The sequence below is a fragment of the Coregonus lavaretus genome, assembly GCF_964263955.1.
Source record: "Coregonus lavaretus genome assembly, chromosome: 20".
Lineage (NCBI taxonomy): Eukaryota > Metazoa > Chordata > Actinopteri > Salmoniformes > Salmonidae > Coregonus > Coregonus lavaretus.
This window is the reverse complement of record NC_140007.1, coordinates 38,192,860-38,208,864: the sequence shown is the minus strand read 5'-3', so window position 1 is coordinate 38,208,864 and position 16,005 is coordinate 38,192,860. Positions and strand designations below refer to the sequence as shown.

The following is a 16,005-nucleotide window of genomic DNA, read 5'->3' as shown; positions in this document are numbered from 1 at the left end:
CATTTGGGATGCACTGACTCACTCTCTTTGTTGGTTATGTCATCTAATTCATTGTTACAAATTTACTGTGTACCACTGTATGTTGTAATGTACATTTTACATGTTCCTTTATCTTCCTCTTTCTCTCGCCTCTTTCTTTCTCTCTTTCTTTCTCTCTCTTTCTCTCTCTCTCTCTCTCTCTCTCTCTCTCTCTCTCTCTCTCTCTCTCTCTCTCTCTCTCTCTCTCTCTCTCTCTCTCTCTCTCTCTCTCTCTCTCTCTCACTCTCTCTCTCTCAGGGTTAAAATGGATCTAGATGTCGTGCACAAGGCCAGAGTTCTAGATGAGGTGAGTTACAAGCGCTCCTTAACCATTCACCATTCACCATAAGCCGTATCGTCAACAGAGCACACAGTTCAAGACTAGAGATTCGGTTTGTTTTACTTTAACAACAAACTACCTAGTTAGCTAATAAACGTTTTCCTATTCATATCTGGATCCTACGATGCAGTTAGTGTTAACGCTGGGACCGCTGATATATGTCCCGGGATCCTTGCTCAAACAAGGTGGTACTACATTGGCGAAGCAGCTAGCCTTGCTGCTCGCTATCAAGCTAGGCAACCTGGTCTACTACTGACGGATACCAAGCCCGCTAAGCGGTTGGCCCTTGTGGCTAGGGCCACACTTCTATTTGTCCCGGGCTTAGGACTACCGATTTCTAGAGTTTTCTCCTGCCGGCGTCTCTCATTTTACAGAGTGAATAGTGGGCTCGCCCTACTATTAGTACTACCATGCCTCCGAAAAAGACGAGGATCACATCTCTGCTGGGCAGGTACGTGAACTCTTGGAGAAGCAGAAAGTATTCTATAAGGAAATTATAATTCAGCAGGAAAACAACTTTAAAAGCTTTATACAAATGATCATGGAGTCTACCAACAAACGGCTGGACAACCTGACTAAAGATGTACAAGACATTAAAACAAGCCTTCAGTTCACACAGAAGGATGTGGATGTATTGAAGACTACACAGGATACACTTTCCAGAAACTGTTCCTCTATGCGGAATGAAATCACCACAGTCAGGGAGGGCCTCCAGAACATGTCTGGGAAGGCTGATTACCTGGATGGACAATCGAGGAGAAATAATCTTGTAATAGATGGTATCCAGGAGAGCCAAAGTGAGACATGGGCTGAATCAGAGGACAAAGTTCGAAAGCTGTTTTCTGAGAAGCTACAATTGGATCAACAGGTTGAGCTGGAAGGTGAGTTGCTAGTGGTCAAGCTCGCCCTGGGGGAGTGGAGGCATTGGCTAGAGTGGGCCGCCCATCCATTCGCTGTATGGACGGACTATAAGAACTTAGCAGTTCGAACCCATGGATCTGGTGGAGAGGGATGACCCCATTGTCCCCAACGCCCTGATTGCTGCCCCCGTTTCGTGGGGAATCGATAGGCTGGTCAGAGCAGCGCTACGGTGGGAGCCCGATCCGGGCGGAAGTCCATTGGGGAGGATGTACGTACCCAAGGCTGTGCTCTCGCGACTGCTTCAGTGGGCGCACGCGTCCGACCTCACCAGCCATCCGGGGAGCGCCAGGATGTTGGAGTTCCTGCGTAGGAGGTTCTGGTGGCCATCTGCTGAGGGGGATATGCGCACCTTCATTGTGGCTTTCCCGGTGTGCGCGTGAACGAAGAGTTATGGACCGGAGGAGCTGCTCCAACCCCTGCCTATCCCAAAGCGCCCCTGGTCCCACATCTCGCTGGATTTCATTTCTGCCCTACCCCCCTCTGATGGATGCACAGTCATCCTGGTCGTTGTGGACTGGTTCTCGAAGGCTGCCCACTTCATTCCCCTTCCCAAACTCCCGTCAGACGGGAGACGGCTAAGTTGGTGCTGCAGCACGTTTTCCGGGTCCACGGCCTTCCCCAAGATGTGGCGTCAGATTGGGGCCCTCAGTTCGCCGCCAGGTTCTGGAAGGCGTTCGCCACCTGCCTCGGCGCCTCCGTCAGATTCCCTTCCGGTTTCCATCCCCAGTCGAACGGGCAGACGGAGCGCGTCAACCAGGATCTGGAGGGGATGCTGAGGTGCTACACCTCCAGCAACCCAGCTACGTGGAGTCAGCAACTGGCGTGGGCGGAGTACGCCGACAACACCCTCCTCTGCTTGTCCACCGGCCTGTCCCCCTTCCAGTGCCAATAAGGGTACCAACCCCCCAAATTCCCAGAGCAAGAGGAGGAGGCGTTGGTCCCGTCGGTCCAGGCCCACATCAGTCGCTGTCGCCGCACCTGGAGGCAGGTACGGGCGGTGCTTAAGCAGGCCTCGGTCAGGTCTCAACATCAGGCCAACCGCAGGCGTCGCCCGGCCCCGGTTTTTCGCCCGGGACAGAGGGTGTGGCTCTCCATGCGGGATCTTCCCCTCCGCGTGGAGTCCAGGAAGCTGTCCCCCCAGGCCATTCAGAGTGGTCCGGCGAGCCAACCCAGTGGCCTACCGCCTGAAACTTCCCCCCACCATGCGGGTGCATCCCACATTCCATGTGTCCCTCCTCAAGCCCGTCGCCACCTGTCCCCTGGCTCCCCCTCCTCGTCCTGTTCCCCCGCTGTGCCTCGTCGGAGGACAGCCGGCTTTTACTGTGGACCGGATCCTGGACTGCTGGCGGATGGGGAGGGGTCTCCAATTTCTTGTGGACTGGGAGGGTTATGGACCGGAGGAGTGGTCCTGGGTGCCCAGGAGGGACATTCTGGACCCAGGGCTGATAACAACATTCCGTCGCCTCCACCCAGAGTTTTAGGTAATATTTCGTATTTTGGCTGTCAGCCGGTTTTTGGAGACTTATTTGCTCCACCTTACTTTTATCGTGATAATTCAGTTATTTTGTATGCTGGCTTCGGGACCACCAATAAAGATCCTTGTTTCACCATCTCTGCCTACTGCCTACTGTATATCCTGCACCGCACCTGGGTCACACCTCACACCAAGCCTTACAATTATGGGTAGGAATTCGAACATGTCCACCTCTTTTGTTGAATCAGAGGGTATATTTATTACAAAACCACACGACATCGAAAACTACTTTAATGAATATTTTACAGGCAAAGTGGACAAGTTGAGGAATGCCATGAGTCCAACTGATGGCTCCATGTCATATACCCTTATTAAAGATTGTATCATGTAGGAGACACATTTTTTTATTTAACCTTTATTTAAAGGTTAAAACTAAATGTATTGTATTTAGTTCAAGATGCTTGCTGATGATCCCCAATTGAATTTGTCGATTAATAGAACGCATGTAGAGCAAGTGAAAAAAACTAAACTACTAGGCATCATGTTGGACGAAGCTTTATCATGGTCAGAACACAAAGATAATATTGTTATTACAAGAAAATGTTCAGAGTATGTAACATCTAGCACTCTGAATCAGGTGATTCAATCCTATCACACCTAGAGTACTGTCCAGTTATATGGTCATCTGCAGCAAAGAAAGATATAAAAAAGCTCAAAATCGCTCAAAACAGGGCTGCCAGATTAGCTCTTCATTGCTCTATCCGTATGAATATTGTCCAAATGCATCAGAATCTCATGGCTTCACGTTGAAAACAAATTACTATCCAGTCTTCTGATTTTCTTTAGGAATGTTATATATTTTTTAAAAACACAGTATTTTTCAGACCAGTTAGTACATACTAGCAACATGCATAACCACCAAATCAGACAGGTAAATTCAGGGCATCTAAGACAACCCAAGCCAAGGACAATTCACCTTAAATCTACAGTTGTATATAGAGCCATAGCTGAATGGAACTCTTTACCAATCCATATTTCTCAGGCAAAAAGTAAATCCACCTTCAAGAAAAAACTAAAAGACCATCTAATGCGATAGACCATATGACTGGACAGGAAATAGAAAGCATCAACTGAATGTTAAATGTGTTACCTGTCAGGTATTTTAATTGTCTGTATTGTCTACTTGTAAAATGTTTGTAAAGTCTTAATTTGTAATGTTAAATTTTTTTGTGTTATTTTATATTCTTTCGGGGGTAGATCAGCTTTAATATTGCAAATAGATTGTAACTTCCATCAATGTAAATGTCTGAATAACTTCCAATCCCCCATATGTTTTCTTTCTCGCAAATATATACTGTATATACAGTGGGGGGAAAAAGTATTTAGTCAGCCACCAATTGTGCAAGTTCTCCCACTTAAAAAGATGAGAGAGGCCTGTAATTTTCATCATAGGTACACGTCAACTATGACAGACAAATTGAGAAAAAGAAATCCAGAAAATCACATTGTAGGATTTTTAATGAATTTATTTGCAAATTATGGTGGAAAATAAGTATTTGGTCACCTACAAAGAAGCAAGATTTCTGGCTCTCACAGACCTGTAACTTCTTCTTTAAGAGGCTCCTCTGTCCTCCACTCGTTACCTGTATTAATGGCAGCTGTTTGAACTTGTTATCAGTATAAAAGACACCTGTCCACAACCTCAAACAGTCACACTCCAAACTCCACTATGGCCAAGACCAAAGAGCTGTCAAAGGACACCAGAAACAAAATTGTAGACCTGCACCAGGCTGGGAAGACTGAATCTGCAATAGGTAAGCAGCTTGGTTTGAAGAAATCAACTGTGGGAGCAATTATTAGGAAATGGAAGACATACAAGACCACTGATAATCTCCCTCGATCTGGGGCTCCACGCAAGATCTCACCCCGTGGGGTCAAAATAATCACAAGAACGGTGAGCAAAAATCCCAGAACCACATGGGGGGACCTCGTTAATGACCTGCAGAGAGCTGGGACCAAAGTAACAAAGCCTACCATCAGTAACACACTACGCCGCCAGGGACTCAAATCCTGCAGTGCCAGACGTGTCCCCCTGCTTAAGCCAGTACATGTCCAGGCCCGTCTGAAGTTTGCTAGAGTGCATTTGGATGATCCAGAAGAGGATTGGGAGAATGTCACATGGTCAGATGAAACCAAAATATAACTTTTTGGTAAAAACTCAACTCGTCGTGTTTGGAGGACAAAGAATGCTGAGTTGCATCCAAAGAACACCATACCTACTGTGAAGCATAGGGGTGGAAACATCATGCTTTGGGGCTGTTTTTCTGCAAAGGGACCAGGACGACTGATCCATGTAAAGGAAAGAATGAATGGGGCCATGTATCGTGAGATTTTGAGTGAAAACCTCCTTCCATCAGCAAGGGCATTGAAGATGAAACGTGGCTGGGTCTTTCAGCATGACAATGATCCCAAACACACCGCCCGGGCAACGAAGGAGTGGCTTCGTAAGAAGCATTTCAAGGTCCTGGAGTGGCCTAGCCAGTCTCCAGATCTCAACCCCATAGAAAATCTTTGGAGGGAGTTGAAAGTCTGTGTTGCCCAGCGACAGACCCAAAACATCACTGCTCTAGAGGAGATCTGCATGGAGGAATGGGCCAAAATACCAGCAACAGTGTGTGAAAACCTTGTGAAGACTTACAGAAAACGTTTGACCTGTGTCATTGCCAACAAAGGGTATATACCAAAGTATTGAAACTTTTGTTATTGACCAAATACTTATTTTCCACCATAATTTGCAAATAAATTCATTAAAAATCCTACAATGTGATTTTCTGGAAAAATAATTCTCATTTTGACGTCATAGTTGACGTGTACCTATGATGAAAATTACAGGCCTCTCTCATCTTTTTAAGTGGGAGAACTTGCATAGTTGGTGGCTGACTAAATACTTTTTTTCCCCACTGTATATATACACACATATATATATATTTATTTATTTTTTTACATTTTAGTCATTTAGCAGACGCTCTTATCCAGAGCAACTTACAGTTAGTGAGTGCATACATTTTCATACTGGCCCCCCGTGGGAAACGAACCCACAACCCTGGCATTGCAAGCACCATGCTCTACCAACTGAGCTACAGGGAACTACGTATATACAGTGAGGGAAAAAAGTATTTGATCCCCTGCTGATTTTGTACGTTTGCCCACTGACAAAGAAATTATCAGTCTATAATTTTAATGGTAGGTTTATTTGAACAGTGAGAGACAGAATAACAACCAAAAAATCAAGACAAACACATGTCAAAAATGGTATAAATTGATTAGCATTTTAATGAGGGAAATAAGTATTTGACCCCCTCTCAATCAGAAAAATGTCTGGCTCCCAGGTGTCTTTTATACAGGTAACTGTCACAAGCCGGGCTAGAACTCCGGTCTCAGATGTGGAAAGCTGGGGGTACTACCCCTTAGCCACAGAGGAGGTGTTGTAGGACCCAAATGAAACACCCAAGGCAATACTCCAGGTAAGTTGATTTAATGTTCCAAAACAGGAGGCAAAACAAAACAACTCCACGAGGGGAGAAAAACAAACTAAAGATAACTTCGAACAGCTTACTAGGACAGACACGGTGGGACAAAGCAGGAGACACATAGTCAGGACGCAATAACCAAGTGAGAAACAAGGGGAAAACACACAGCTAAAATACTAAAGGGAAAACAAGGCACAGGTGACCTGGATCAAACTAATGAGGACACACGAGGAAGAACTAAGGCAGAGGGGAACCCAGCTGACCTCTAGAGGCCCGGAGACAAACAGGAGAAGCAGGAAGCTGACAGGACCCCCTCCTCTAGGAACGACTCCTGACGTTCCTTCCAGAACACCCTGGCCCCCGGGTGCGAAAATCTCGGATCAACCCTGGGTCCAGGATGTCCCTGGCTGGAACCCAGGAGCGCTCCTCTGGCCCGTAGCCCTCCCAGTCCACCAGATACTGCAGAGAGTTCTGGACCCTCCGGGAGTCCAGTATCCGGCGGACTGTGTAGGCTGGCTGGCCGTCAATGATCCTGGGAGGTGGCGGGGGTCTGCGTGGGGGGGCAAAGGGAGAAGACAAGACAGGTTTAATAAGTGAAACATGGAAAGTGGGGTTAATTCTAAGGGAACGAGGGAGAACCAAACGATAAGACACAGGGTTAACCTTTCTAGCAATGCGGAAAGGGCCGATGTATCTCTGGGAAAGCTTCTTGGACTCGACCCGGAGGGGCAGGTTCTTGGTGGCCAACCAAACTCTCTGACCAGCTTGGAAACTAGGGGCCGTCCGGCGGTGGCGATTAGCCTGACTTTGGTATCTCTGGGAGGTCCGAAGGAGGGCACGCCTGGCCTTCTTCCAGGTCCGCCTACAGCGTTGGACAAAGCGCTGGGCCGAGGGAACACCAACTTGCGCCTCCTCCTCTGGAAATAATGGAGGGTTGTAACCGAACTGGCATTCGAAGGGGGACAATCCGGTGGCTGAGGACTGGAGGGTGTTGTGGGCATATTCAGCCCAAATGATATAGGTGGCCCAAGACGTGGGATTACTGGCCGCCATACACCGCAGGGTGGTCTCCAGATCCTGATTAATCCGTTCCGTTTGACCATTAGACTCTGGATGGAACCCTGACGATAGGCTGGCTGTGGCCCCAACAAGCCTGCAGAAGGCCCCCCAAAACCGGGACGAGAATTGGGGACCTCGGTCAGAGACCACGTCCAGGGGAATACCAAATATCCGGAAGACATGGTTCATGAGGAGCTCAGCAGTCTCCTTAGCCGAGGGCAGCTTGGGCAGGGGAATAAACCGGGCAGCCTTAGAGAAACGGTCTACCACCACTAGGATGACGGTGTTGCCCTGGGATAGAGGAAGTCCCGTAACAAAGTCCAGAGACAGGTGTGACCATGGCCTTCGAGGAACAGGTAAGGGATGGAGCAGTCCCTGGGGTCGCTGGCGTGTCGACTTTCCCTGGTTGCACACCGGGCAGGCCTCCACATAGACCTGCACGTCCTTCTTGATGGACGGCCACCAAAACCGCCGTCGGAGGAACTCCAGTGTGCGAGCACTGCCTGGATGGCATGTCAAGGGCGACTCATGACCCCACTGCAAGACGCGGGCCCGAACAGAGAGAGGAACGTACAGGCGACCGGCAGGACCACCGCCTGGATCGGGCTCATGGACAAGAGCTTCTCGTACCCCTCTTTCTAGTTCCCACTGAAGAGGTGCGACGATCCTAGACCTCGGAATAATCGATGCCAAGGGCTTCTCTCGTACCTCGGGAGAATAGACTCGAGACAGGGCATCCGGCTTGACGTTCTTGGTGCCAGGTCGGTAAGACAGGAGGAACTGGAATCGATTGAAGAAAAGGGACCATCGTGCTTGCCGAGGGTTCATCCGCTTAGCCTGTTGGAGATATTCCAGGTTCTTGTGGTCTGTGAGAACCTGGAAAGGGTGCTGAGCCCCCTCAAGCCAATGGCGCCACTCCTCCAAGGCCAGTTTTACCGCAAGCAACTCTAGATCCCCCACGTGGTAGTTGCGCTCGGCCTCAGACAGGCGGCGAGACATGAAGGCACAAGGGTGTAATCTCCCATCCGCACCCCTCTGTGACAGGACGGCTCCCACCCCCACCTCTGAGGCGTCCACCTCCACCACGAAAGGTCTTTCTGGGTCAGGGGTCACCAGAATCGGAGCAGAAGTGAAGCGGCGCTTGAGATCCTCGAAGGCCCCTGCTGCTTCCGGACCCCAGTGAATCCTGGTCCCTCCTCCCTTGGTAAGCGTCGTCAAGGGGGCTACCACCGAGCTGAAATTCTTGATGAACTTCCGATAGAAGTTAGAAAAGCCAATGAACCGTTGAACCTCCTTGACCGTGGCAGGTGTGGGCCAATCGTGGACCGCCTTGACCTTCTTGGGATCCATCTCTAGGTGCCCAGGAGTGACAATAAACCCGAGAAACTGAGTCTGAGAAACATGAAATTCACACTTCTCAGGCTTAACGTAGAGGTGATTGTCAAGGAGCCTCTGGAGAACCCGGCTAACATGCCCCTCATGCTCCTTCAGTGACCTCGAGAAGATGAGGATATCGTCCAGGTACACGAAAACGAACAGATTAAGCATATCCCGGAGAACATCATTAATCAGGGCTTGGAATACTGCGGGGGCATTGGTGAGCCCGAACGGCATCACCCGATATTCATAGTGCCCCGTGGGCGTGTTGAACGCCGTCTTCCATTCGTCTCCTTGCCGGATCCGCACGAGATGGTAAGCATTGCGGAGATCCAGCTTAGTAAAAATGGAAGCCCCTTGAAGCAGCTCAAAAGCAGTGGCCATGAGAGGAAGGGGGTATCGATTCCGAACCGTGATCTTGTTGAGTCCCCGGTAATCAATACAAGGCCTAAGACCCCCGTCTTTCTTTTCAACAAAAAAGAAGCCCGCCCCAGCCGGGGAAGTAGAGGCATAGATGAGGCCGGCTGCCAAGGACTCCTTAATGTAGGTGTCCATAGCTGCGTGCTCGGGGGAGGACAAGGAAAAGATCCGACCTCTAGGAGGGCAGCACCCAGGGAGTAGATCAATGGCACAGTCATACGTGCGATGAGGCGGTAAGGCAGTAGCCCGGGCCTTGCTGAACACTGCCTTGAACCGATGGTAAACACTGGGGACTCGGGAGACGTCAACAGACTCTTGAAACTGGGTACTAGGGGCTGAGGGACTCTGAAGCATGCAGGTGAGTTGGCAAGTGGGACCCCAGCTTAGAATGGTGCCAGTAGGCCAGTCGATCTGGGGATTATGTCTGCATAGCCAAGGGTGACCCAGGATAATAGGATACTCGGGAGAGTCAATAAGATAGAAGGTCTCCTCCTGCTGGTGTTGAGAGATGGTAAGTCGCAGGGACTGAGTCGCCTCGGTAACCTTTCCTGGTTCCAGAGGTCTGCCATCTAAGGCTGTAACGGCCTGGGGTTGAGGAAGTAGTTGGGTAGGGATCTTAAGTTCCTTAGCCAAGGTTACATCCAGGAAATCACCTGCGGCACCGGAATCGATCATAGCCTGGACCCGATGCTGGTGGCCCCCCCAGGACAGAGTGGCTGGAATAGCCAGGACAGCGTTAGTAGGAGGCGCTCTAATTCTCCCCATCACAGCCCTCCTGTAGCTGGGCGGGGACAGGCGTTTCCCGAAAGCTCGGGGCAAGTGGAGCGGAAGTGGCCGGCAACCCCGCAGTAGAGGCACCGACGCTCCCTCATGCGACGTTCCCTTTCGTTGGGAGAAAGCCTGGAACGGCCTAACTGCATGCTCTCCGGGGAATCCTGGAGCAGTTCAGGAGCCGGGGAAGCTCTGAATGACGGAGTCCAAACAGGAGAAACAGAGCTGCTCAGAGGAACTTGGGACTGAGACACCTGACGGCGAGCCGTTCTCCGCTCTCTTAGACGATTGTCCAGGCGGATGGCCAAGGCTATGAGGGACTCGAGATCTCCAGCTGGTTCCCGGGTGGCTAACTCATCTTGAAGGGGCTCAGATAACCCTCCCTGAAAGCAGACCCTCAGCGCTTCATCATTCCATCCGCTCCTTGCTGCTATGGTCCGGAACTCAATGGCAAAATCTGCCGTGCTTCGGGGGCCCTGACGGAGAGACAGTAGGCGCTTGGAAGCCTCCCGCCCACTGACAGGATGATCGAACACCCGCTTGAACTCTTCTACAAATGCAGCGTGGGAGTCACAACAGGCCTCCTGGGACTGCCACACCGCAGAAGCCCAGGCGAGCGCCTTGTCTGAAAGAAGGGTAATGATGTAGGCAATCTTGGAACGGTCTGTGGGAAAACTTGAGGGTTGGAGCTCGAAGGTGAGGGAGCATTGGGTGAGGAAACCCTGGCAAGAGCTTGGATCCCCAGAAAAGGGCTTGGGAGGTGGTAGTCGGGGCTCCGCCAACCGAGAAGGCCGGTCGTCACTGGGGGGTGACCTGGGGGAAGGGAGAGGACCAGGGAGGCGTTCAAAGAGCTGGCGGAGGGAACTCATCATTTCGGCCAGGAGTTGAGAATGACTAGCCATCAGCTCCTCTTGTCGGCTGAGAACGGCTTCATGGCGCTGGAAAGAAGCCTCATGTCGAGTGATCACCGCCAACAGGTCCTGGGAACTGAGTGTTTCTGGGTCCATGAGTGACTTGGTTATTCTGTCACAAGCCGGGCTAGAACTCCGGTCTCAGATGTGGAAAGCTGGGGGTACTACCCCTTAGCCACAGAGGAGGTGTTGTAGGACCCAAATGAAACACCCAAGGCAATACTCCAGGTAAGTTGATTTAATGTTCCAAAACAGGAGGCAAAACAAAACAACTCCACGAGGGGAGAAAAACAAACTAAAGATAACTTCGAACAGCTTACTAGGACAGACACGGTGGGACAAAGCAGGAGACACATAGTCAGGACGCAATAACCAAGTGAGAAACAAGGGGAAAACACACAGCTAAAATACTAAAGGGAAAACAAGGCACAGGTGACCTGGATCAAACTAATGAGGACACACGAGGAAGAACTAAGGCAGAGGGGAACACAGCTGACCTCTAGAGGCCCGGAGACAAACAGGAGAAGCAGGAAGCTGACAGGTAACGAGCTGAGATTAGGAGCACACTCTTAAAGGGAGTGCTCCTAATCTCAGCTTGTTACCTGTATAAAAGACACCTGTCCACAGAAGCAATCAATCAATCAGATTCCAAACTCTCCATGATGGCCAAGACCAAAGAGCTCTCCAAGGATGTCAGGGACAGGATTGTAGACCTACACAAGGCTGGAATGGGCTACAAGACCATCGCCAAGCAGCTTGGTGAGAAGGTGACAACAGTTAGTGTGATTAACCACAACACTTTCACCCAGTTCTCCTCTGAATCATTCAATGGAAGAAACACAAAATAACTGTCAATCTCCCTCGGCCTGGGGCTCCATGCAAGATCTCACCTTGTGGAGTTGCAATGATCATGAGAACGGTGAGGAATCAGCCCAGAACTACATGGGAGGATCTTGTCAATGATCTCAAGGCAGCTGGGACCATAGTCACCAAGAAAACAATTGGTAACACACTACGCCGTGAAGGACTGAAATCCTGCAGCGCCCGCAAGGTCCCCCTGCTCAAGAAAGCACATATACATGCCCGTCTGAAGTTTGCCAATGAACATCTGAATGATTCAGAGGAGAACTGGGTGAAAGTGTTGTGGTCAGATGAGACCAAAATGGAGCTCTTTGGCATCAACTCAACTCGCCATGTTTGGAGGAGGAGGAAGGCTGCCTATGACCCCAAGAACACCATCCCCACCGTCAAACATGGAGGTGGAAACATTATGCTTTGGGGGTGTTTTTCTGCTAAGGGGACAGGACAACATCACCGCATCAAAGGAACGATGGACGGGGCCATGTACCGTCAAATCTTGGGTGAGAACCTCCTTCCCTCAGCCAGGGCATTGAAAATGGGCCGTGAATGGGTATTCCAGCATGACAATGACCCAAAGCACACGGCCAAGGCAACAAAGGAGTGGCTCAAGAAGAAGCACATTAAGGTCCTGGAGTGGCCTAGCCAGTATCCAGACCTTAATCCCATAGAAAATCTGTGGAGAGAGCTGAAGGTTCGAGTTGCCAAACGTCAGCCTCGAAACCTTAATGACTTAGAGAAGATCTGCAAAGAGGAGTGGGACAAAATCCCTACTGAGATGTGTGCAAACCTGGTGGCCAACTACAAGAAACGTCTGACATCTGTGATTGCCAACAAGGATTTTGCCACCAAGTACTAAGTCATGTTTTGCAGAGGGGTCAAATACTTATTTCCCTCATTAAAATGCAATTCAATTTATAACGTTTTTGACATGCGTTTTTCTGGATTTTGTTGTTGTTATTCTGTCTCTCACTGTTCAAATAAACCTACCATTAAAATTATAGACTGATAATTTCTTTGTCAGTGCAAAACGTACAAAATCAGCAGGGGATCAAATACTTTTTTTCCTCACTGTATACATATAATTTTTATATATACATATCCTTTAAAAAAATATATTTCCCTTTATTACTTTCCAACCCCACCACCCCTTCCCTAATTGGAGTAAACTAGTGAACAACAACGCTTAGGCCTCTACTTCCAGCTTATACATACTATATACATATTGTGGACACAGTCAATTTTACTATAATTCTACTTTGTTTGTTTTTACTCCTGAACTTCCTCTACCTTCAGCCTCTTCGATCATTTTCATGATGTCCATCTGGTTTGCTTCTATATGCCATATCTTTCTAACTGTGCTCTTTCACAAAAGCTCTCAACCTATAACCTATATACTTATTATGGACACAGTATGCTTTACATTAGTTATCTTGTTGTTATTATTTGTTGTTAGTTGTTATTAGTTCCATCCTTCAGCTCCATTTAACACCTCCCCTTTATCTCTTAACACCATCCATATTGGATTTCTATTTGCCATATATTCTTCAACTGTACTGTGATGTTTCACAAAAGTTTGGAACCTTTCTATTTTCATTGTTTCTACAGATTGTAAATTGAAAATAAACATTTTTGCTAAAAGTATTATTATATATATTTGACTATGACTTTTCAGATCACCCAGTAGTGCTATCTGCAGGGTTAGCTCCAGGTAAATATTGGAATCCCTGGACCTGTGACCAAAAACAAGCTACAAATGGACAGTACCAAAACAAATGATCAAATGATTCTGTCTCTTCGCAGCAAAATCTGCAGAGCTGGGAAGATTGTATCCCCCATATAAATAACATTCTATTGGTAGCAAGAATTTTGTATAATAATTTAAATTGAACAATTCTAAGTTTTGAATCCGGCGTCGTTTTGCATATCAGTTCATAAACACTATGCCATGGAATCGGTACGTCAAAAATCTCTTCCCAACTATTTTGCAATATATATGGGACAGCTGTCAATCCTTTGGTCCTTAAATGAAACTGGTATAAATTTTTATTTATCACAATTTTCTTTAACCAATTATGTTCTTTAATGCAGGACCTACAGACAAGTTCCTTACTTTTTCCCCCTTCCAAATTTGTAATTGTTTTTAATGTCTTATTAATTGGTGTTGGACCCCAGGAAGATTAGCTAACATTACGGCGTTAGCTAATGGGGATCCTAATAGAAATTCACAAAATTCACAAATATACAGTGCATTCGGAAAGTATTCAGACCACTTCCCTTTTTCCACATTTTGTTACATTACAGCCTTATTGTGAAATGGATTAAATAAATCATCATCAACCTACACACAATACCCCATAATGACAAAGTTTTTGCAAATGTAATAAAAAGAAAAACAGAAATACCTTATTTACACAAGTATTCAGACCCTTTGCTATGAGACTCGAAATTGAGCTCAGGCGTATCCTGTTTCCATTGATCATCCTTGAGATGTTTCTACAACTTGATTGGAGTCCACCTGTGGAAAATTCAATTGATGGACATGATTTGGAAAGGCACACACCGGTCTATATAAGGTCCCACAGTATATGTCAGAGCAAAAACCCAGTCATGAGGTCGAAGGAATTGTCCGTAGAGCTCTGAGACAGGATTGTGTCGAGGCACAGATCTGGGGAAGGATACTAAAACATTTCTGCAGCATTGAAGGTCCCCAAGAACAGTGGCGTCCATCATTCTTAAATGGAAGAAGTTTGGAACCACCAAAACTCTTCCTAGAGCTGGCCACCCGGCCAAACTAAGCAATCGGGGGAGAAGGGCCTTGGTCAGGGAGGTGACCAAGAACCCGATGGTCACTCTGACAGAGCTCCAGAGTTCCTCTGTGGAGATGGGAGAACCTTCCAGAAGGACGACCATCTCTGCAGCACTCCACCAATCAGGCCTTTATGGTAGAGTGGCCAGACAGAAGCCACTCCTCAGTAAAAGGCACATGCCACCCCGCTTGGGGTTTGACAAAAGGCACCTAAAGGACTCAGACCATGAGAAACAAGATTATCTGGTCTGATGAAACCAATATTGAACTCTTTGGCCTGAATGCCAAGCATCATGTCTGGAGGAAACCTGGAACCATCCCTACGGTGAAGCATGGTGGTGGCAGCATAATGCTGTGGGGATGTTTTTCAGTGGCAGGGACAGGGAGACTAGTCAGGATCGAGAGAAAGATGAACGGAGCAAAGTACAGAGAGATCCTTGATGAAAACCTGCTCCAGAGCGCTCAGGACCTCAGACTGGGGAGAAGGTTCACCTTCCAACAGGTCAACGACCCTAAGCACACAGCCAAGACAATGCAGGAGTGGCTCCGGGACAAGTCTCTGAATGTCCTTGAGTGTCCCAGCCAGAGCCCGGACTTGAACCCGATTGAACATCTCTGGAGAGACCTGAAAATAGATGTGCAGCGACGCTCCCCAGCCAACCTGACAGTGCTTGAGAGGATCTGCAGAGAAGAATGAGAGAAACTCCCCAAATACAGGTGTGTCAAACTTGTAGCGTCATACCCAAGAAGACGCGAGGCTGTAATCACTGCCAAAGGTGCTTCAACAAAGTACTGAGTAAAGGGTCTGAATACTTCTGTAAATGTGAAATTTCAGTTTTGAATTATTACATTTGTTAAAATTTCTAAAAACGTGTTTTGGCTTTGTCATTATGGGGTATTGTGTGTAGATTGATGAGGGGGGGAAAACAATGTAATCCATTTTTTAATAAGGCTGTAACGTAACAAAATGTGGAAAAAGTCAACGGGTCTGAATACTTTCCAAATTTGTTCTTCATCTTATGTACCTAAAGTGAGTCTGACATCCCAATAGGTTCAATAAAAGGTGATCTACTTTAACTATTTAGAAGCAGCTTCTGGTCAATTAGCATTTTAACATATACTAGCTGTTTTCTGTATCTCGTATAGAGAGTAAAAGTTCCATTGTGTGTAAAGGGCACTGAGCTGGAATGAAGACTACCCTGAGACATGGGTCAGAATGAAGGCTGAATCTGGTAATTCCTTCAAACAGCAAGTGTCATGCAGACCCCATGTACCTCCCTCCTCGTGATCTCCTGCTGGCTCAGTCTGTGCTCACCATTTCACCACAATAACATTATACCCCTTCATGACTCTCAGTGTTTTAGTCCATTTCACCACAATAACATGACACCCCTCTATTACTCTCAATGGTTTAGTCGGGGGTTAGTCAATATGTATGTTCAAGATCGACTACATGTCAGTTGGGCTATATCCAGTGGAGGCTGCTGAGGGGAGGACGGCTCGTAATAATGGCTGGG

The 16,005-nt window shown here is 47.9% G+C and overlaps 1 protein-coding gene across 1 annotated transcript in view; it reads left to right on the top strand.

Moving 5' to 3' along the window:
- esyt1a (extended synaptotagmin-like protein 1a) overlaps positions 1-16,005 on the top strand; it is a 50,940-nt gene that overhangs the window by 20,433 nt on the left and 14,502 nt on the right. The window contains exon 11 of the mRNA XM_084184674.1: positions 277-325. Within this exon, the coding sequence (XP_084040800.1) occupies positions 277-325 (49 nt within the window). The remainder of the gene's footprint in view (positions 1-276; positions 326-16,005) is intronic.